The 23989-nt window shown below is 41.8% G+C and overlaps 2 protein-coding genes and 1 long non-coding RNA gene across 6 annotated transcripts; 1 reads left to right on the top strand and 2 right to left on the bottom strand.

The window, feature by feature from the left end:
* Positions 1-1290: 1290 nt before the first annotated feature.
* Positions 1291-10539, bottom strand: grtp1a (growth hormone regulated TBC protein 1a). The gene is made up of 8 exons (XM_034680248.1): positions 9921-10539; positions 7422-7573; positions 7141-7299; positions 5461-5585; positions 4214-4310; positions 3566-3738; positions 2005-2190; positions 1291-1883 (listed from the first exon to the last, which is right to left on the bottom strand). Exons 1-8 carry the CDS (start codon positions 9980-9982, stop codon positions 1791-1793), a joined length of 1047 nt encoding a protein of 348 aa, XP_034536139.1. The 5' UTR covers positions 9983-10539; the 3' UTR covers positions 1291-1790.
* Positions 9683-19979, top strand: LOC117810420. Of its 4 annotated transcripts, XR_004630778.1 has the most exons (4): positions 9683-9821; positions 10004-10109; positions 15499-15606; positions 19573-19979. It is a non-coding gene; the product is annotated as an uncharacterized LOC117810420 (long non-coding RNA). The 4 variants fall into 4 exon arrangements; XR_004630775.1 differs by lacking the exon at positions 15499-15606 and having other exon boundaries at positions 9686-9821; XR_004630776.1 differs by lacking the exons at positions 15499-15606; positions 19573-19979 and adding an exon at positions 10285-10448 and having other exon boundaries at positions 9686-9821.
* On the bottom strand, positions 18130-21608 carry adprhl1 (ADP-ribosylhydrolase like 1). The gene is made up of 7 exons (XM_034680251.1): positions 21197-21608; positions 19992-20156; positions 19770-19895; positions 19361-19501; positions 19138-19265; positions 18911-19043; positions 18130-18820 (listed from the first exon to the last, which is right to left on the bottom strand). Exons 1-7 carry the CDS (start codon positions 21408-21410, stop codon positions 18651-18653), a joined length of 1077 nt encoding a protein of 358 aa, XP_034536142.1. The 5' UTR covers positions 21411-21608; the 3' UTR covers positions 18130-18650.
* Between the last annotated feature and the right edge of the window lie 2381 nt (positions 21609-23989).

Below are 23989 nucleotides of genomic sequence, written 5' to 3'. Positions count from 1 at the left end.
CTGCAGTATGCCAAAACTGCCCAGATGTTGTACTGATTCAGGAACATGTCTCAGTATGCATTGGACCAGTTTCCCTCATGTACCGTTTCCCAGCGCTAACGTTCTGCTTCTTCTTTTTTCCATATATGAAAGGTGCTGTGAAAATGATTAAATTCCATATCAACCACTTCTTAACTTTTTAAATCATAAGTGATGCTAAAGAAGCAGTTTATCTATCAGCTTGGTCATTGTTTACTTCCACTTTCCCAAAATCCAGCTACGCCTGACCCAGCATTCTGCAGACCAGATCCAACAGAACAGTCATACTAAATACTCCCTCAAATGTAGTATGCAGTACGTACTGTATACTACATTCGTAGGTAGTATGTAGCAGATTTTCCTGAATCAGTACAACATCCTGGTAGTTTTGGCGTACTGCAGATTTTACTCGTTCACATACTACATACTGAATTTAGGCCAAATCAGTACGTACTGCTAGTATAGTAGGCAGTTTCAAAAACAGCCTTAGCCTCAAGGTAATACTCTGGATCAGAGATCAGTTTGTAGATAGCTCCGCCCACTGACCAATCAGCTCACTCAATCGGGGAGCTCTGTGAGCTGATTCGAGGGGGAGTGGGCAGGACACTTCTTCTATCTGTATGATTTTACATATTAAAATACTGATGACAGTTATTGATCACACTTTTCTGACATCATACTTCAACGGATGCTAAAATACGGGAGTCAGAGGAAGTTAATAAAAACTGTCCGTTCCTATTTAAATCATGTTTTCATTTTTATTAGCACTCACTTATGAATAAGGTCCAAAACTGTCACACACATGACAATTTAATCTTGAGGAGTTATTAAAGTCAGATCTATCTGCAGTGATGATAGAGATAATGTCATTTGTGCATTCATTGTGTTTTTGTCTTATCTCTCAGTTCTTCCTTCATGTTTCAAACAGCTGTTGATGTTAGTCCGGATGAATCGTTTAACTTCTTCATATTTTTCTAATATCAGTGTTCTCAATATGAAAAATGTTGATGTGCTCACAGCAGACTTTCTGTGTCTGATTGGTGATATGTTTCCTACTCTGCTCCGTTCATGTGAACCCACTGAGAGTAACTCTATTTTGACTCATCATCTTGATAACCAGCTTCCTGTGACAGTCAGAGCGATCTCCTCTGTCCGGTTCAGTGAAGCCAGATCAGGAAAAGATGTCTGAGATATGTTGAACTCACTGAGATTATTCTGGTTCACATGAATGAAGTCCGGTTTGAGGTCTGACAGAACAAACTGAAGCAGCTCTTTGACGTGTGCTTTGATAAATGCATGTTAGTACACTTTAATAGCTGAGGTCAGAAACCACAACAAAGACTTCAACAAGAGTGACAGATTTTGAAATGTTTAAGAAAAAAAGTCATCAAACTACAAAGACTCACATTCATTCCTACAGCAGGTGGTGTCAGCAGGGAGCACAGCAGGCCCTGTGGCTGTGTTTACAGCGTGCAGCACATCATTCATCTGACATGTCTCTACAGTGTGTCTGACTCTCTGGAGTAAAGTGCAAAATACCAAATATTAACAAAATAAGACTGATATGATAAAGTGGAATTATCAGTTAATACAGCACAGAGATATAACTATTCTTCATCTTAGACCGAATATTTACACTAAATCTGTTTCAGAGAAACTACTCAGCATGTCGTCAGTGTGACAATGAGTCGGTAAAAAACTGTGCAAAAGAGCTGCTGGGTCCTGATCCCAGTGGAATGTGATTAGACTTTCAGCAGGTAGTCGTGTTTGGTTCAAGATTCCTCCGCGATGATGCGAGATCGACATGTCTCACGCAGTTTAGTCAAGGTTGCCATAGAGAGGCTTCCTGGTTCAGTGAATATTTTCTAGGAAAGACAGAAAAACAGGATTAAAGGGTTGAGGGGAGAAAAACAACAAGGGATGTCCTCGGGTGAACTGAAACAATGCCAGTAACAAGCAGTGATGGGAAACTTCTCCTTCTTTTACCTGCATGAAAGTGTGGCATTCCTCCACGAATGGTCCACGAGTGATTTGCTTGAAGTTTTGGCAGACGTCTGGAAGGGACTGGGCCTCCTGGATCAGAGCCTCGTTGTGGTGGATCAGTGTCAGAGCTACGCGGAACAAGATCTTGGAGCCCTCGTAAAACAGGCAATCCCAAATCCTCAGAACGGTCTGCAAAGAAAAGAGCAAGAAGACGGAGAATGAATAAACTCCCCCAAACTTAAATGAGAAAACAGACACAACTTAAGCAATGTATTTTTAAAGTAATACGTTTTTTGTATATTAAAGTCACCCTTTGAATCAAAATATCATGTGACCTGTCATTCATACACACTCCTCCTTTCCTCACCAAGTACCTAACACAGGCAATTTTGCAAATTTAATTAATTAATTTATTTATTTCTGCCACTACGAGTGAAAATTGTGTCTGGAAAATGTCCATATTTGTAGCAGATGATCTCTGTGTTGCAAATATTTAAAATAGATGTTTGCTTCAAGAACTTCAGGCTATTTCTCCAAGGATTAAAAGACTCAATATTTGCTTATTTAAGAAAGTAGCTAAAAAATCAAACCGTTAAAAAGATTTCCGGCACATTTAACTTCTGCTTGTTGACACCATAGACCTTAAGGTGAGGTTTTAATAAAGGTGTGTGAACCGCAGAGCTCAGAGAAGAAGGAGAGCTGAATGAGGACAGTTTCATGTTAAATCAACCGCAACAGGCAGATAAGAATCCATCACCATGGAACGCTTACTGACGTGGAATCACTGGGACTGTTTTTAAAAACTGTATATATAAATCATTTTAGATCAAATCCCATAACCACCTGCTAACCATACATTATCCCTTAAGTATAAACTGGAGCTACAGCATCCTAATGATGAATCTGAGCAGTGTGAAGCTCTGCAATAAACTGCATGAATGTCTCTGTGAGAAGAACTCAGCTTCCTCTGTCAGAATAGCTGATTGGTTTGTTTCTGTGCAACACCTTTACCATAAACTCTGTCAGGACGTCCATATATGACTCATGTGGTTATCAAGTGAAGCTGAGAAAACCTCAGCTGCAGCAGCGACGCTGAATCGATCTGAGGTTCAGAAACTGGTGAGTCATGTGACGGTGGGAACAGTGTGAACATCTGCATGTGTGACACCCTCAAGAGTGAAGCTCCATTAGTGTTTGGAGGAAAAACACAGCTGACCACACCTCGCCCCGGGCAGGCAGAGGGAATTCTCAACAACAGGATTATTGTGTAATACTGCTGAGCATTCAAAGTTCAGAGAAGGTTTCACTAAAAAGCAGATTTTAACTATTTCTATACGAGTCCACTGAAGTAGAGGAGGTAAAAACAAACATTTTAACAACAAATCCCAAATACGTTATACACATTGCACATTTTCCTGTGTATAAATTGTCCTAAATGTTCTAATGACGCACCCCTTACATGAAGAAATGTCTTTTCATTCATCAGGTAAGACAAATAAATGACTGCACCAACGTCCAGAATTCATTTTTGGTCACACAGTGAAACACACACTGACACACTCACCTCCACCGGTAAGACATCTATGTAGAGGCAGATGAACCATCGAGAGACCACCAGAGTCCACATGACGTTATGATCCAGCATGGTTTGCCAGACTCTGGGAGCTTTCACTTTCACCAGTTCCCCCAACACCTCCTGGTCGGTCTTCAGCCCGAGCATGGCAGGACTGTAGTAGTCTGGAACCCCACACACACACACACACACACACACACACACACACACACACACACACACACACACACACACACACACACACACACACACACACACACACACACACACACACACACACACACACACACACACACACACACACACAGTTACTCATTGCTCTTGATTAGCAGCACACACACTTCAATAGATCTATGTTTGGTTAAATACATTTGTAAATGGAAATTAGCTGAACCTAAATTCACCAATCATCTGCTCTGTCTATTATGAAAACAAACATTTCTCCTGTCAGCTGCCAAACTACATACAAACACATTTCCATCAACATGTCCTCGTTTGACTGAAAACATGATGCTAATGAAGCCTCGCTGTGAGCACAGATAAAGGTCAAGTGACCTCTCACAAGAGAAAGGGACAACTAGAGCACCTCCACGGCCCTGTCATGACGTCAGAGTCATACTTTAATGTTCACACACACACCTGGTAAGATTCTGCCCAGCAGTGCGTCCATCAGCCAAAAGGACTTTTCTTCATCTTTGGTGATAAGAAGCAGATACCCGGCTACGAAGTTCATCCCCTGAAGACAAAAGAGAGACACGCTCAGGTTACACATGAGTCTTATAATCCTGCCTGAGCAGCTTTGACCGTGCGACTCTTTCATTAAAACATTTGAGGAAGAAGCAGAGAGTCTTTTATACGGAGAATGCTTCACCTTCTGTTTTTCATTTGGGTTCTTAACACCATTTAAAAGAAATATAAAGCACACTAAATTAAGCTAGACAACTCAAATGCACTCACATATACAGAGACTACAGCCACCTCCACACCATCTAATCCCCTAAAAATGTGCATCATGTGTTCCTCTTCAATGTGAATGTATGTATATGCACAGAAAACTATAAAGATAAATCTAATTGAATCTCCATATTTTATGTATGATTAAAACTTGAGGATCTAAAAATAGACACTGTCTGCTTTAGACTTTCAAAATTGTTGCAACTATAAACTAAAGTTTAAAAACATACATTTAAAAAATGAAAATGTTTCACAGGGAACTGAAACATGAAGAAGGTGATGCGAGTGTGTCCACGGATGGAAGCTGCGGAGTTTTACTTCAAAAGAGACGAAACCGTCGCTCTGCTGCCTCTTTGAATTGCAAATCATGCCGACGACACTCTGCTGAATGAAATGTTCCTTTTACATGGAAATGATGGATGTAGGGCAGTTATGACAACATAGACTTCAACAGAGTTTCAGGGTGGATGTTCCTGCAATCACTTCCCAGACTGATGTGACCATGTTTGAAGATATATATAACTCTACCCACACAAATGTACATCATATTGAAGTATATTTAAGTCAGTTGTGTATATTTGTGTCCAATAATCCACTCCAACTATGGTCCTAATCCTCCAGAGTAATATCAGTCATTGAGTCCTATAAACAATCACCAATCGGAATGAAATAATGCACTCGGTCAATTTGTAAGGCCCTTAACATTACTTACTGATGCTTGTTTCTGATTGGTCAAACCCCCTTGAGAACAGTTATTAACTTCCACTGAAATGAGCAACACCAGAGGCAAACTGATCACACATCATGTCAAATCAATCCACAGATATTTCCCATAACTTCTGGCTTACTATAAATTATCTGTTAACTGAATGACGAGGTGCAATAATGTTATGATGCAAATCCACTTGAAACTGGATCTCCAGTGATATTACCTGACAGTAGCCCACAGACGCGTTGTGGTGGCCATAAGCCAGTAGTACGCGGTACAGAGCTTTCTGCAGACATGGGTTGGACGTCTTACGAAACTGGACATTGTCTGGAAATGTTCTGTTCAAGTCTGTGAGAGAAATACACAAAAGAAGTGTTAACATCTACTTAACAAATCACAAGTGTCAAAAACATTTACAGTTTGTTGTCTCTTGACAAAACAAACACAGCTAGCTCAAATACAGTACATGTACAGTTCTGCTAGTGTTACTAAGTACTGAAATGAGAGAACACAGATGATGAAACGTTCTATTAATAGCAGAATCAAATACACAACTCGGGCATGAATTTCTGGAAGATTATTTTGTTACACGAGCTTCAAACTTGTGAGGTAAGAATTGTTTGATGAAGGATAAACCGGCTGCAGCTGAGAAAACTCTCCTTTGTTTTGTTCTAACAAAGCTCCGTGCCGTGTTTTATGACCTCATACACCTTCATGTCTACGGCTCTCCTGGCGATCTTAAATCTCCCCACCAGAACCGTAAACAGCACTCTTTAATTATCCGTCTCAATGCCCGGTCTGTATCTCACAGTGGGAAACATCAACAGGATGGTTGGTCTCCAAGAATCTCATTTCCACTAACTCAGAGAGCCGTGCATACATCACGCTGACCACTACAAAACATGCAGGGATGCCAATTAAGGGAAGGGTGAGGAGAACGCTAAACTGCTGGGTGTCCTTGTGTCTCAAGTCTCTGACTGATGCCTACTGGTTCAGCTGTAGTCAGCATTAAACAGCATCTGTTAAACCAAATCAGTGCATTTTTTCGTCTACTTTGCTACTGTGAAACTTGAATTTCCCAGTTGTGGGATGAGTAAAGGACTATCTTATCTTATCTTATAACTGAGCCTCAGAGAAAGACTGTAGGAACCATGAATGAATGATTTAAGAGGTATAGGTTAAGGGTAGGCAATTGTTGTATATTTTGCTGTTTGTTTCTGATGTGGTTTATTGTGTGATCAGGTTGATTAGGTAAATAGCAGGTCATGTTAGGGGCAGGGATATTCTATTCATTTAAGCCACCTGTTACCTTTTCTTTGGAGTTGGAGAGAGAGGGGGAGCTGGGTGTCTTTCATTGATCATCAGTTTTGTGCACTATATCATGAGTTGATTATCCTGTTACGTTAATAAAAAGTGAAACGTATTATTTGGATCAGTGATTTTCTGCTTTAGCACGTCGGACAAGTTACTTGGCCCAACCTTTCAGCGGCTCATTGAAGTCACTACAGACTAAGAAAGAATACTGTAACTGGATCTTTTATTTTACTCATGAAATTCTTTAATTTTCATTTCGTCTTTTATTGTTTCACATGTGGAAAAATAAAAATTTCATAAGATTGAACATGTGTCTGTTGTGTCCCTGTTATCCACAGTATTTCGAAAGTGCTGCAGCCTGTAAGTTTGACTTTGAAGTGATGTTCTTTCTTGAAAAGTATGCGGGGATGTAGACAAAGAAAAAGGATATGATACCAGTCTAATTTGAACAAATTTGACTTTCAATTAGAATCAAATTTTAAAAATAGCATCTGAGATTCAAACATGACGCATAACAGTCATTTGAGGTTGGTGTGAAGTGTGTCGGGACTAAGTGAGACTGAGGGTAGATGTGAAGTGACAGTCTGACCTGTGCAGATGGTCTCCACCAGTTTGGGGTCGTGCTGTCCTCCGAGCAGGGACTGGTAATATCCAGGGTTCTTGTCCAGCTTTTCTTGAGCCCCACTGGCGGCCATCCAGATCAGAGCCCTGTTCTCATTGGGAATCCCCTTACGTACATAACGTTTTACTGAGGGAGAGGGGGAACATTGCAGTTTAGTTTTGGTGGCAAACACACACACTCACCACACACACACACACACACACACTCTCTCTGTGAGGATTCTGGCAAGTGCAGTTTTTCACGCTTACATTTGACATTCTTCTGCACCTTGTTTTTCCCCTTCAGCATTTTGGACCACTTGATGGAGCGCCGAGTAAGCACAACCAGATACTCAGACATGAGCTCCTCATATGACTCGTAATCAAAGTCCCCTGAGCGTTCAAAGCCGTACGGATCCACACTGGGACAAAAAGCACAAAGTTAGAAACTGTAATCTGCTTAAATACAACATGTTTGACGCTTTGAAGTTTTAACATTTAAAGCTGACAGTAATTCCACATTCCTTGACTACCTTTAACTGTTGCTGCTTGTAGCATTTAGTTCTTGCCTGTCCCACATACTTAGCTCCTTATTTAGGCACATCTAGATTTGATTAAACGAGTCAACCACAAAAAGAAGACTGATGGCACTATTTACTGCAAGTAATCTTTATTGTTGTTTAGCGTGTATACTTGCTGATTCTGGATGAAAAAGTTGTGTGTGTGTGTGTGTAGGCGGCTCGACCTAATGCCTTAGGTAACAAGATAATCTCCCCGCAGCTTAACCCTTTCTCAACAGCCAAGTCTTCCCAGAGGAAAAGCCTGTAGATACAAAGAAGTACTGTGGTGAGTTACCACATCTGTTTGAAACACATCAAAGCACAATCGAGGCTTGGGGTGGTTGTGCAAGTATTAGGTCAAAATAAAGGTATTGTGTTGCAGATATTGTGTTTCTTATGCCAATGATTGTGTTGCCAAAACAAAGGAGAGGCACACATTTGATGCAACAGTGTGTGGTTTGTAAAACCATGTCGTTTTCAGGTGCAACAGCTTCCTTTAAACTGCATGTGATGTACCTTTGCATCCAAGTCCAATAAAAAGTCAGTAGCTGGTTTATAGAGTACACTTTGATGGCGAATATATCAACGTTGTGGTCCTTTTTTGAGGCTTAAAAAGTTTAACTAGGGTAGAACCATAGACTGTATAAAATATGGACGTAGTATCCGTGACGTCGCCCACTGTTTCTGAAACGCTGGTTTCAGGCCAGTCGTCGGTGGGAGCCATATTGCTGCTGTCAAGTGATTGTGACGTAAAGAGGCGGGGGCTTTGAGCCTCCTAGCCAACAGCTACAGTGTTCTCGCCTGTCAGTCAAGTCAGCTGTGCCTCTTATTGAAAGACTCCTAATCTCAATATCTTTGAAAGTGCTACGTTAGATAAAAATTCACCCCCCATACAATGTGTGCCAATCAAGAAATAAGCTATGTAGATCCAAGCTGTCTTTTGTACCCTGCTGTAAACACGTTTATTTCTGCTGTTAAGATCGACTTTTTTTAATTGGTGTGCATGGTTTCCGGTACTTCGGGAGCCAGCCTCAAGTGGATCTTCAATGAACTGCAGTTTTTAGCACTTCCGCATTGGACCTATTTTTTTAGACCAGAGGCTGCCGCTTGGTGTAAACCAGGGGTGCATCTCCCTCGGCTGGAAGTGAAGCTTTCAGCAGAGTGTCTGCCCCCTGGTGGCTGGCTGCAGTATAGGTCAAAAAATCTGTCTCCAGCATTCAAACTTTAAAAAATAAATACACGTAGTACGAATGTTTCTCACATCCGTATGCTGTGGTGATATGTAGTTAGTATTTGACTGTTTTGTGTTTAAGGCCTCTTTTTTCTGAAAAGTTTCTTTTTCGTTAGTTATTAGAGGTTAAAAAACGGGGTTTTACTTCCGGGTTTCCTTTGATTCAAAGACGCCGCATAGGGAAACTTCAAAGGACACACAGCGTCTTGTGACGCTACACTGTAGGGCAGTGCTCGTTACAGTGGCTTCGCAGGCTCTGGCTGCACAATGGCGGCACCCAGGAGCGGGATTTTTTTGGCTTCAGAACTGTACAACGGGAAGAGGCGGAGCAACGCTGTCCATTTTTATTTACAGTCTATGGTGTAAACTGGCTGAAAAGATAAGTGAAACATCCTTAAAATTTAGTTACACCACAAACTGAAGCCTATAAATTACTGTTCAATGACATTATAATTTTCTAAAATTGAGGGTTACTAATATAGCGTTAGCATCACACTGTTATTAGCATCAGTGGGTTCCTAGCTTTTTCGACTAAAACTAAATATCTGGCTCCATTTTGAACTTTTGCATACATTAAAATACTTTTATTCGATTAATAATCAACTTAGAGTCCATTTATACAAAAGACCACGTGTATTCACTGAAGAAAAAAGATAGCATTATCACTTTGAAGTTTGTTTTGATTATGATTTTATTTAAGCGGGAAAAATCCCAACGATCGCAACTTTCTGGAAATATCGCGATATTTCACATATTCACGCCGTTGGCCGTTACCTGTAGGCTAACGAGCAAAGTAACAGTTTAAAATAGTAAGTTAATGCTGCCAATTTCCACGTAAAGAAGGATTAACTAATTAACTACAACCAAATTTCCTCTCAGGTTAGTTATTTAACTATCATTGAGTTCATGAAGTATTTAAAACGTTGAGTTATATTGTTTTATCACGTTAAAGACAAACATATGCTAACCAACAGGTACCTTTCCACTCGGTCTTTGGCTGTTCCGTTCACAGCTGCTCCGCTCGGCTTGTACTTCTCCATTGAGTCCCTTCTTTTCCACAGATATCCAGAAAGTCCACACTACAGTTTGACAGCGTTATCCACCAGTTTGTGTTTCCAAACAAAGCCCGGTTCATGAGAGTGGAAGAAGTCACGGCTTGGAGTTGAGGTAACTTTGTTTATGCATGTTGGAGGAGCAGGGGACAAGAAGCTGCCTTTCCCAGGGATTAACATGCTATTCTGGACAGCCACGATGGTATAATCTCACGATTTCCATCGCTGTTCTTAAAGGAATAAACTACCGTAGTTGTTTTTAACAGATTCTTCTCTTCTGTTGAATCAAGCCATGTGGAGGGAGTTTGCCTTGAGTTTTATCGGCATCCATATGCACCTGCTGCTGCTGCTGCTGCTGCTGCTGCTGCTGGTTCCCCCTCTTCTACTACTACGGCGCTCAAAACAACAAGTAAACACGAAGACTATTAAACGCTGCCGAATATGACCCAAAAAACAACAACAAGTCACAACCACTCCTCTGCTGCGGACTCATTTACTCCTGGGTGGAAGATTTCAGGAGTGACGTTTGTCCCAGGACACGCACGTCAATCAAAGCTAATGCTGCGTTCAAGGGAATCACGTAAAATCCCACTTCGGAGCGCTTCACTGACTGTTATGAGGCTTTACTTGGAGTTTCACTGTCAGATCAAAAAAGAGGGAATGTGCTACAGTTTTCAAGCTATTCAGTTTGGGCTTTTCATATTTTTTTTCTAGATTTTTCTCCTTTGATTTCATCTAGTTGCTAGTATTTACGTAAACAGAATTAAGTGTAAATCAAAAAAATTAAAGCAGAACGCAGCAAAGTAGATACTGCAAAACAGTATAAAGTAAACAAGAGCAAATAAAAATCTTAATAATTTCAAAAATGATTAGCCATTAAAAAAATTAAATTAGCATATGAGATTCAAGATTCAAGAAAGCTGTTTTGCCAAGTGAGCTCGCGCACACAATTTGACGTGGTGATTGGAACACTGGTACTTAACAAGACAGTAAGGACACAACAAGACAGTAAGGACAATAGATATATAAACCTAAACACAAATCCAAAAATTCAAAATAAAAATACTCTCTGCACAAAGAAAGGTATAGAAGTACTATTAAAACATGAATTAAGTTAAATTAACCTAAGCCAGAGTGCACATGTCGAAGATGAATATAACAATAAGATATGTTATGTAATGAATTACAATATTGCACCTGGTTACGAGGTACTGCACCGGAAATCAAAGTATTGCACATGTATTTGAAATATCACAGGAGTCTTTAATGGTTTACAGTTTGATTGTTCATGAGGGATACAGCCTGAGGGAAGAAACTGCTCCGGTGCCGGGATGTTCTGGTGCTCAGAGTTCTGAAGCGCCGGCCAGAGAACAGCAGGTCAAAGAGGTGCTGACCCGGGTGAGAGGGTTCTGTGAGGATTTTCCCTGCCCTTTTTCTCATCCTGGAGGAGTACAGGTCCTGGAGGGAGGGCAGGGGGACGACGATGATCCTCTCTGCAGTCCTGACTGTCTGTTGCAGTCTCCTCATGTCTGATTTGGTGGCAGAACCGTACCAGACAGTGAGGGATGAGCACAGGACAGACTCAATGACTGAGAAAAGTATGTACAGAATTAGTATTAAATAAATAAATACGTAAATTTACAAAAGCAAAATCGATGTTCTATAAAGCATACCATCTGTGTATTACAATACACAGGTACAACTTTCCACATATACAGTATATCACAGTATCTCATTCACAGTCTGGCCAAGAAACTCCCAAGTTTCCCCCACGGTGTTTGGAATTCCGATAACACTTGAAGGCAGCAGCAACAGTCATAAAAACCGCGCCCTCCTCGGCACAGCCACGTAGCACAGGTAAATACAGTCATCTGCTTGAATGCGCTTATACAGGGCATTACATGTACAGCAAATACCTGGCACCAAACATTTCTGCAGGGGGCTCCCACAGACCTTAAAAGTTAGTCAATGTTTTCAGATAAACAGATAATTAAAAACAAACTAAGGTTTGGATGACCTCAAAATAGTTCACCCACATTCCTTAGTTTACCTTAAGCCTTTTCAAAACCCAGTATCATTTCTTTATCACATCCCTAAGTGAAAGCAGGCCTGACACTAATAATTGAAGAAATAAACTGATAAGTCGTCCACACAGAAGTAAAAGTAGAAAGCCTTTCTCTTTCTGGAGAAGGTGATGAGCATCACGTGCCTCAGACTTAACATCAAGTCACCAGACTTTGATTTGATTATGTACTATTATGAGAGAATCTGGAGCAGGGATGCAGACACTGTGTACCCACTGTCCCAGGATGACACCGACAGCGCTTTGCTGGTTTCCTTGGTCATCTTTAATCATTGTCTTATTCTAGTTTCTTAGTAGCAGTAATTGACAAAAGAGAGAAATCAGGTGTGGATAGAAATTGTATTTCCATTTCACAAAGTTACTCAAAACTTGATTCTAGAGGTCCTGCTTCACACAGCTCAATAAACACTCCTCATAAGCACCAGAACCAGGACAGAGCATAGAGAACCAGGATAAGCCGGTACAGACAGATGATGGATAATGTAGCCCGTTATCTCTTATCCTCCTGTGAAATACGAGAATAAATCCAAATGCTTCTGCAGCAGTATAATCCTGCTGGTGGGTGGGGTGTGTCCACAGGAAGAGCTCCCCGCCAATGATATGTTTGGCCTGCTGTGTGCGGCCATTCATCTGTTCCTGGCAATCATCTCTACATGTTGAATGGAAGCATTTAAGACCTCTGTAAGCATTTCGAGGCGCTGCTTAATATGCAACAGACATGCATTATTATCTGACAGGCTAGCTACAGTAAGTCATTCTGTGTGAGAGTATATGTGGGTGATGGAATGAGAATAATCTTGAAAATAGTTCAGTACACTTTAGGCCTTGAAAGTGTATTTAAAAAATAAATGAACAACATAAATTAACAAAGAGGAGTCAGCAGAGATTGAAAATTGGCCTTTGCTGTGCCACTCCGTAGTTTGTGGCCTGCCACGCCATGTTGCTCCTAAAACAGCAGTAAGTGCCGGTCTCTACAGACATGTCAGGGCCATAGACTGTATAATAAATGGACGTAGTATCTGTGACATCACCCATCTGTTCCTGAAGCCCTGTTTTGAAGCCGATCGTCGGTAGGTGCCATATTTGAAATGTTGATCTCAACCTAACATCTGTCAAGCTAGTGTGAGGTAAAGAGGCGGGCCTTTAGCCTCCTTGCTAACAGCTACAGGATGCCCACGTGTCAGTCAAGTCAGCTGTGCCTCAAATTATGGAAAACTTGTAATCTTGATATCTTCTAAACGGCTACATTATAAAGAATCCACCTCCCACACCGATAAACAAATTAGCTATTCTGACTAAACAGTTTTTTTAACCAGGCTGTAAACATGTTTATTTCTGCTTTAAAGATCGTCTCCTTTGAATTGGTGTGTATGTGTTTTCCGGTACTTCCGGAGCCAGCCTCTAGTGGACACCTGAGGAACTGCAGTTTGTAACACTTCTGCATTGGCTTTAATTATAGGGTCGGAAGTTGCCGCTTGGTTCCAATAAATGGAATTTCAATACAGTTGATTTTTGAGAAGAGAAGTTAAAAGACAACTTTTGACAATTTTCAAAGCAAAATTATCATCAAACATGAAAATGTAATAATATTTGAAGATGGATCAGAAGTAAAGCAGCTGGGGACATGTGTTTGACATGACACGTGTCGCTGTTTTAAGAGCGACATAGTGTGGCAGGCCACTAGCTAAGGAGTGGCATGGCACAGGCCAGTTTTTGATCTTGCTGTCACTCTTAATACAAGAACAATATCATACCTTACTGACAGCTGTAAAGAACAAGAAGAACGTGTTTCATGTTTGTTGAAAATTATATGGCATGACGTCAAACTTGAGCAGCCTTCAGGTCACGTACTATAGGTGTATTTGTCTGCTCTTCTGGAGATGCTGCAAGATGTTACTGGGCAGATGTATATTAAATTAAATTATGGCGCAAGTACAAAGTGTAAAGACTACATTATTGATACCATGTGAACCCTTTTAAATGCTGCAAGTAGAATACACAGCGATACTAAATTTTGTACTGAATGGTGGAAACGAGTTAGCAGTACTGGTCGCAGCAATCAAGATTTTGGACATGCAATGGTTTAAATTTGTGTTTCCACTGCAATTGTATGTCTGTAACATTAAAGGAGCTTAGTGTCGTGATGTAAAGATTCTTTGAGAGTAACTGAAATCTTCTTTTAAGCTTTTTTCACTATTCTTGACCAAACATTTGCTGTCGCTCGTGAGATTCCCTTTCCCTTTTTGTTTGATGGTGCCAAACTAAAAAGTAAAGGTGTCCGTAAACCGTATGGTTTTGGGTTTATATGTTTGCTTGACTGAAGGGTCCCCGTAGTTGACCGTTGTGTACTTTGGTCTCTCTCTTGGACTGCCTCCCTTTGGTTGGATTGCCGATAACGATACTGAACAAGTCTCTCTGCCTTTAAATGGCGTCCCAATGTCAGTGTCATCAGAAACTCCTACACTCTGGGTCACACTGGTATCTTTTATCTCATCCTGTGTTGCTTCCAGATCTTTCTCTTTTCCCCCCATGTATTTGTCCTCATGTCTTGTTTGTATTTGATGGGTTTGTACCTTCTCATGATAAGGAAGACACAGGTTAATGTCTTGAAAAGTCACCAGTCTCGTGCTACAAGCTGTTTCAGGAGTATCATCCGGCAGCGCCAGCGTTGAAACTAAGGGATGCACAGTTTCTGGTGCTGATGGAGTGGAGGAGTCAGCCTGATCGTCAACATTTTCATGATTATCAACATGGCGAACACAGGGGATGGGGTATTTTGGCACAGTCCTTTGAATGGTCCAGGCTTTGATTGGATTCAGATCTTCTGCGGCTCCTTCCTCTGTCGGGTCCATCGACTCTGGTGTTGAAACTAAGGGATTCAAAGTTTCTGGTGCTGCTGGAGTGGAGGAGTCAGCCTGATCATCAACATTTTCATGATTATCAACATGGTGAACACAGGGGATGGGGTATTTTGGCACAGTTCTTTGAATGGTCCAGGCTTTTGTTGGATTCAGATCTTCTGCTGCTCTTACCTCTGTCGGGTCTGTCGTCACTGGCGTTGAAACTGAGGGATGCAAAGTTTCTGGTGCTGATGGAGTGGAGGAGTCCGCCTGATCGTCAACATTTTCATGATAATCAAACCGGCGAACACAGGGGATGGGGTATTTTGGCACAGTTCCTTGAATGGTCCAGGCTTTGGTTGGATTCAGATCTTCTGCTGCTCCTTCCTCTATTGGGTCTGTCGATGTAGAAAGCCCCCCAGTTTGGGACTTTAGAGGGCTTGTTCTTTGTTGGGTCACTAAAGGAGAACGTTCAGCTGTACTTGATTCCCAATAAGAGTGCCGTAGAGGAACTTCTGTCACCGATTTCGCTACCTCCTCACAGTTTGAGCTCTTTGATGCTTCCACAGTCTTTGTTTCAGCAGAGGAAACCACACACATAGACCACACTGGGTTGCAGGTCCTGATGGTCACAACATGCCACTCACTGGGGGCTTCCACTTGAGGAGTAAGCTGACAGGATTCAGGAGGTGAGCTCTCAGTAACAGATGCTGAATAGAAAAGCTCTAGATGTCCATGTTTTAACGTCATGGTTCCTTCGACTGTTGTCTGAGTTTCAATATACTCAACTGACTCCCTTCTCTCACTGTTTTCATCATAAGCTTCTTCAGTTATATGACCTGCAAACAAATCATGATCTTCCACTTTTAGATCTGAAGTCTGGTCTCCTGTTTGAGTTCCTTGCTCTCTTTGCTTTGCTTCTAAATCTTTTATTTCCTCCAGATTTGCGTCCACTTTTATTAAAGCAATCACCGCTTTCTTCGATCTTTGCTCGCGCCCATTTGTCTCCTTTTCTCTCAACTTCACTTCAACAGATTTACTTTTCAGTTGCCTGTGTTGTACAGTTTGTTCAGCATTCTGTTGGCACTGTCTTTCATGACAAGCTACCCTCTCCTTCACACTACTTGCTACCTTCACTCCCCCAGAAGGCTTCTCATGTGAGCACTTCAACTCACTCCCCTTGCGTACAGTCGCCATGGTCTCAAACCTTTCCATCAAGGACGTCAGGAGGATCCCCCTCCCGATGAGTCTTGGTTTGACCGGCTCTTTCTTGGACACATTCTGTCCCTTTTCTTTTTGTTCAGCCATGACAAACTTTGCAACAATATCTTTCACGCCCCCTCTTTTCAGTCCTTGTTCTCTTCCAGTGCGAGCCTTTGCATGCACGTCATGCCTGCTGTTCTGGCAGCGGTTCACATAACCCCCCAGTCCTGTGCTTGGGAAAAGAGTCCCTACCTCCCGTTGATGAGTGAGGGGAGGTTTGGGTGTGGATCTTGTGAATTTGGATTGGAGGATCTGGAATGTGGTAAGGCGCCGGGATACCAAGCTTCCTGTTCTTTGTTCTGCATTCTGTTTCTGTGGATCCGACCTGCGGGGAATCTTGGAACAAGTCTCGGCATTGTCTTCTCTGATCATTTCAGGGCTCTCCTTGAGGTGCACAAAGGTGCAACTTGTCTGAAGTTGGATCTGCTCCACGAAAGTCTCAGTTTTCTGATGAGGCCAATCTGCGTTTCTCCCAACAACAATCTCTGACCTCTGGAGGTTTCTGCAGGTCAGCTCTGGGAGATCTTGTGTGAGGTAATGCAGGAGAGTCTCCAGGATCCCTCGGAGGACTGGGTGGCAGTTGCAGTTCCTTACCAGCTTCCTCAACATCCCAGCATCAATGCAGACACTGGTTTTCCGTGAATCTAATCTATGGAGAATGGAGGACATGCAGAACTTAATCCCTGTTGCATCTTTAGCTGAGCACACCTGACTAGTTACAGATACTGACAGCAGACATTGCGGCATTCCTGGACATGAGAATAGACCGTCACTGGTTATAAATGCTGTCATTATTGTAACTGAGTCCAGTGTTTCCAATCTGTTAGTCACTATTGTATGATTTACACTTGAAACTGTATTCAAATTCAAAGTTTGAAGATACTAAATACTAACTCATGTCACCCATCGAGAGCTTACCTGTCTGGATAGAACAGAGGTGTCCCACCACCTTACCCGCTTTGAAATACACAGCTATATCTGTGTTTTGTTTCCTAAAGGTGAGCTTTAAATATCTCAAACCCTTGATTCAACACTTGTGAACACAGAAATGGAGATTTCATATCGATTAAAGTCGTCCCCGTAGGTTCTTTACTTTTTCTCTTGAAAGATCCTGTGAAGAACTTTTGAGTTATGTTGAATTTGGCGCCTCCTCTGGACAAAACAGGAAGGTTTATTATTTCTGACAGGCAAAGTAAATTCCTCCTGCTTTCTTTTAAATATGTCACATTTTATCTACAATGAATGCTTGGCATAGAAATAATTAAAAAAGGTCTTGTTTGCTTTGTAGGTCATACAGAGACATCAATATTACCAGACAGGATTCCTCACAGGAGTTAAACTTGCCGTGTCCACTTCTGCCATTTTTTGCACTGGGAGCGCCCATTTTCTATTCAAACCCAGTGTGATACAGCGTTTCCAGCATCCTCAGCTGAAAACAGTTCAACTTTTGGAACACTGCAGCATCACCAATGTCACTTCTTGATCATCGTACAATCAGAATCAAGAAGGGGCGGGACTTCTGATATCAACAATTTTTTCAGCAACAATGGCGGAGGTCCGTACAGAGGAGAAAAGTTATCACACTCTTTTTTTTCTGAACTTATACTTGAGCCGATAGTTCTCCCAAGTTTGCAGCAAAGTGGACAAAATATAATTCTCAGACTGGAAGGGAAATGCTCCAGCACAGTGATCTTGTTACAGATTAGTTTGGAGCGTTGGAGACAAGGGTTTTGTGGCAAGAAGACGAATTTTGGTAGAAAATTAAGATAGCAAACAAACAAAGAGAGACAGGCGTCCCATGCATGGTTATCTGAGTTCATTTTAATGTTGATATCATATCAATATCCACCATGTTATTATGGTGCTTTCACAAGATAGTACACTTAACCTGATAAGCATCACAGTGCAAATAATAGATCACAGTATATAAGATAGAATTATGACACCTCAGTAATTTAATGCATACAAGTTAAAATCATTACAGTTTTCAAAACATGTTGCATGCACTAGAATATAAATCCAGATTAAATAATACGACAATTTCTGTGAAGAGAAATTTGTCTTAAACTCAGAACAGCTCTTTTTAAGTTTGCATAATGTTTTCCAACATCACAATGAGCTTCATGTTAATACAGGTTAGTTCTATAAAGAGGATTTCAGAGAAGGAAGTTCTCTGTTGATTGTTAAATTTGAGAAATCCTATCTCAGTATGTAAGCTCTTTGTGATGTTGTCAGACATTTGAAAACAGTTTGAGCCTGTCAGAGGACTTAAAACGAGCACAGCTGCCTCAGGTAAATACTTGCAGTTATAGAAGTATGTTTGCAGCTGCCAGCTGAGGCATTAAGCTGAATCAGTTTATAAGTGTATAGAAGAAGGACTGAGGGTAGTGTAGGACAAAGGCAGGCAGTTTTAGGGTCATGTGCAGTTCCTCTGTGCAGCCAGCAGGGTTCAGGCCAGTGAAGAGCATAATTACTTGTCTATGCACTTCTCTGTAGACGCTGCTTTGTAAAGCGCTCCAGCCAGCTCCTCCAGGCGCTCTCTTTTATCCAAATCCTGGTGCAGGCTTTGGGGGACCTGGTTCAGGCCGTGCATGAGACCATAGAGACAGCCAGCGATCAGGCCTGTGGCTTCACTCTCACCTAAAACAAAAGCATTTCACAGACGTCACATCAAGCCAGCTGCATGTCTATGTCTTAGGTTTTACAGGTGAAGCATGCCGTGCTTCTCACCTCCGTGGAACATGGCTCGTTTACACAGCTCAGCCCAGTCACTGCCCGCAGCTAGAAGGGCATCGTAGGCGATCATAGGACAGTCATGACCTCTGCGGCCTGCACGGCCCTCTGAGCTCCAGCGTTTGTACATCTGTGTGGACAGAATACAGCCAGAAATTTTTAAAAATTTGGGGCTGGGTTTGATGTAAGAACCCAAAGGCAACCATGTCTGCTCCTTCATTCACCTTGTCTGTTTCCTCAGCATCATACAAATCAGGGAATGAAGCTTTGTTCTCTCCTTCCTTTTCAATCCCTCTCTCTTCAAGGTAAAACTGCCACTTGGCCTCAAAGTAGAACCAGTTTTCTTGATATTCTGCAGGAATTCACAAACACAATTAATCCTGAAATTGTTGCTGTCGATGCACAAAAGCTCCACAAATACTGAAAAACTGAGAAGCACAATCCTACCTGACATGTGTCGTATGGTCTTCTTGCAGTACTCCTCAGCGCGAGGGATGACCTTCATTAGCTCGCGGCCCCAGGTCACCACAGGTTTCCCCTGGATGGCATAGGATGCAAACAGTGCTGATGCCAGGGAGCCGAGGAAGCCTTAAGCAGAGAATGACACTGATAGTTAATGCACCAACTCTATTTACACACCTGTGTGTTCAAATTTGCAGGTGGGATACAATTTAAGGTTGTTGTCAAAGGAGAAGAAGAGAGAGCGGTTGTTGAAGAAGAAGAAGAAGAAGAAGAAGAAGAAGAAGAAGAAGAAGAAGAGAGAGTGGTTGTTCCTGAAGAAGAAGAAGAGAGCGGTTCTTGAATCGCACCGCTATGTCGCTATGGCTTGGACAGGTCAGAAAGGTGATGTTGTCACCTGTTGGATGGTTGTGGGTCATTCTGCCGATCTCAATGCTGACCTCCACCAGGTTGTCCAGTCTCTCGGGCTGCCAGTATCTCATACCCACACACATGGCCTTGGCTGCTGCCCCGAAGCCTGACCCTGCACGGAAACATATGTCCACACGTCAGAACACACATTTTTATAAAACATGTTGTTTATTTTTAATAAATAACTTTATCTTAAGTCTCCTCTGGCCTTTTTCATTAAACGGTGTGTGCCAGGCGAGCAGGAAGTTGTGAGGTTTGAGGTGAACACAGCCCTCAACTGTGGTCGGATCCGGAGCTCTGCCCTGGAGAGACACCATGGCTTCAACGTAGAGACGCACCAGCTCCCTGTACAGGTCCTCAAGACACCAGTAATCTGCACACACACACAAACACACAGAGACTGAGACTCATTCATGATTGGCATGCAAGACGAGATGAGTGGTACTGTGGTGGGCTATGTTTAGCCTCAGCCTGCTGCACCACAGATTAGGACCAGCATACCTCGGAGTGAGTGGAGTCACTTCCACACACCGAGAGGTCAACTGGTATCCTCCATGAGAGCCCACAGACATCCTGCTACAATCTGTTTGTGTGTGTACTGTACAGTATGTGTTTGGTGATCTTGGATGTTGATGAGAGACCTCTCCCCCCTCCAGACTGGACTGTGGTTCAGATTCTAATGAGGGAGGACTCGAACGTGTCAGACTGTGTCTCTTTAAATCATCGAATGAAAGTGATCAAAAAGGAAGCAGAAAAGAAGATTGTGTCTTTCGGCTTATGATCTTCTTTCATGCATAATACCTGGAGTCAGATCAGTGAGAGAAGAGGTGCCTTTAACGTCACCTCATATGTTCTGTCATTGACAAGATCTATTACAATGTGTGTATGTTTTCGTACGCAGGCATTGTGTCTAAATTGGGCTTCCTAATCTCAAAAGATGTCATCACCATTTCATGGGACTGCTGTCGCTGGCTTTGAACCACATCTGCAGCAAAACATGACACCGGCAGATTACCGCGCCGCTATTGTTTAGCAAAGGGGAGCCGAGGATCAGCTTTTCCAAAGTAGGCTATTTTGGACTTTTCTGTCCTGGTGACTCCTGGCTTCCCCGCCGAGGGGCTTGAAATGACTTCTGGGTGACGGCACTCTGGATAAAGTCGCTGATGTTTTTTCTTTGATGACTGGTCATAAGAGTGGATTAGTTGCATGTCAGCAGGGTTTTTCATTCAAAGAGCCTGCCAGTGGGTGATTAGCAGCTTCCATTGATGGTAAAGAAGATACTATTCTGGTGCCTCTAAATGTAGAACGAGAGAACACCTGGCAGGACAGGTCTGATATTCATATATATCAATGAACAGATAACGAAAGAAAGGTTTTGGGATGGATAATGTGACACAAATATTTAAAATGTACCTGTAACAAGCGCTTCAGCTGTGGTCATGTGCATCAGAGTCGCATCACTCAAGGGCCAGTTATCAGGGTCCAGTTTCAGGGCCCCCAGTCCCCCCAGAGAGGCCAACTCCTCTTGGATCTTCTTCCCGGAGATGCATCTCTCCCAGCGACCCTTTCTGTAGCCCAGGGCATCCCCAGCGGCACCCAGAACCATGGCCGCTTTGAATTTCTCCATGATATCGGGGTCAGCTCACGTCGCTTCACTCGCTCCTCTCCTGGAATTAGGACGATGTTGTGGTTGATCTTCACAAGCTTGCGCTGACAGACATGACAACAAACTCTTCTTCAAAACAAACAAATTTGTAAATTCCTGCTGGATGTAGATTCACCACAGACGTCTCCTCACCACCTTCCCACCCTCTCAGAGTCTCATCAGTCGTCACACACGCTCAGATCTGAGGGTTTGCCGCTCGCACATCAGCAGCAGTTTCTTTGTGTTGGGCGTCGGAGGGTTCAGCTGCGATCAGGTGTCTCCTAAAAAGGCAATCCCCATGGCACCAGAGCCTGGAAGCTGGATGACTGGTTGTGGACTGGTAAAGGAGGGAGGGGCTGGACTCACTAGGAGAGATGCTAATGCGCTGCTGGGCTGGACTGAAAGCTTGCCAGCTGGTGCTGGACCTTGTTGACATCCCACCAGTCCCATGGGAGCAGGGTAAGAATGGAACATCATCCCAACTGGTGCCTCCTCCTTCATTCAGGCTCAACTTTCTAATCCTAACCTCACTATTTTAAACTTTTTTTATTAATCATCTCCGACTCTGACGCACTTCACTACATCCAGAAGTTACTTTTAACTTCATCCTAACCTTATTTGACCCCTTTGAGCAATAAACATGAAATCTGTGACATCCAGCAGCACTTTATACGTCTTCACTTTTTCTTTTATTTTGTTGATGGGTTTAGCTCACATCATGATCAGAATAAAGGAAGACAAAGCATTACCAGAGGAGCCGATGACGATGACGATATGCAGTAAGAATGCAACCTGATAAGGGACAACTGTTGCCAAGCTGACATTTTACACACACTCAAACTCACCCTGTAGGGCCACGGTTTCCCACGTAAAACATGGAGATTATTTTTGATCTGTTCCCTGAACTATTGCACGTCGTAGATCTCTGAATAACTCAAGGTTTATTTGATTAAATACTTCAATCCATTGGCCTCTTTAGGATGTAAACAGCTGCTTCATGGGGCACAGTAACGCAGTGAAACAAACGGACACTTTTTCTTTTAAGATTTACAATTCCAAAGGGGAAAAGAAAACCCTGTCAAAGTTGTGTAACGCTAAAAAGAAAATACCAGCAGGAACATCTCCTAACAGACTGGGTTAATTTGTAGAAAGTTAGTAACCTCATTGCACCGCTCTGTGAGACTTAGTGAGCGAACAGTTCAACAGTTTGAGAATAATGTTCCTCAGAGTAACATGACAAATATTTAGTGTATTTCCTCGTCTACAGTACATAATGTCATTAAAAGATTCAGAGGACCTGGAGACACCTCTGTACAAAAGGGACAGGGACCAAAACCAAGACTGGATGGCTGTGATCTAGTCCCTCAGGCAGCACTGCATTAAAAACAGACATGACTCTGTAGTGGAAATCACTGCACTACCTTAAAATCCTATCCAAAAATCATTGTCTTTGAACACAGTTTGTTGCTGCATCAACAAATGCAGGTTAAAACTGAACCATGTAAAGAGGAAACCATACATAATGGTTAGTTTTCACATCTGTGAAGGCTCCATTAATGCTGAACAGTATATACAGGTTTAGGAGCAACATATGCTGCCATCCAGACAATGACTTTTTCAGGGAACAACTAGCAGCCGACACATTTCACTTTCAAAACTTGAGAAACTGCTCTCCTCTGAACCCAAATGTTTGCAGTGATGTGAAAAAGAGAGGTAATGCCAAAGGTATGTGATATGCTTTGTGACACTGCAAGCGAGAAGAATACTGCCGAACTGGAAACATTAAAACCCTTCAGCTTATCGAGCTTTAATGAATGATGTAATGAAGCATTTGCAGTTAGAAAAAATAAAATGTACCCTGAAAGTAAAAGTGAAAGATAAATACATTTTACTCAATATGGCAGCCTTTTAAAGACATAACAAAACCAAGTCATGAAAAAATTAGAATAACATGTTAAATACATAACACCTGACATCCTCCAAGTTTTATTATTATTATATCTATTTTTAATCATTAAAATTTATTTTTATTTTTTTTTGTTGCTGCATGTTTATGATTTCTTGTTTGTATTTGGAGATAAGAAGAAACCCCAAATAAAAAGAAGTTACAAAAAAAGAGAGGTAATGCAACTAAATGGTAAAAATGCTGCTTGAATCAAATTTTAAATTATATATTTTTCATAATACAATAAAACTTTTCAGGTGCAACATTTAAATTTGCTCTGGAGTTTTTTTTCTTTTTTGCACTTTCTTTCTTTTAATTCTTTTAAAAATAAATATAAGGCTAAAATGATTTTCAAACCATCAAATTCAGATTTCATTAAGATTTTTACACAGCATCCAAACTGTTTGAGAATTGGGTTTGTTGGAAAAACGGTTTTACAAAGCACCAAATCTGATCAATTATTCAAACTAAGTTCAAAATAAAAATTCCCAAACTGTATTTTTTTGTTTCAGATAAGTAGAGCTTTTTTTCCGGCAGAAGTGTTGATCATGTTGTGTATTTATCTGCACTTAGAAATAGACAAATGATTACACTGGGAGACTTTAATACAGAATCC

The sequence above is a fragment of the Notolabrus celidotus genome, chromosome 3 (genome assembly GCF_009762535.1).
Source record: "Notolabrus celidotus isolate fNotCel1 chromosome 3, fNotCel1.pri, whole genome shotgun sequence".
Classification (NCBI taxonomy): Eukaryota; Metazoa; Chordata; class Actinopteri; order Labriformes; family Labridae; genus Notolabrus; species Notolabrus celidotus.
This window is presented reverse-complemented; position numbering and strand designations above follow the sequence as displayed.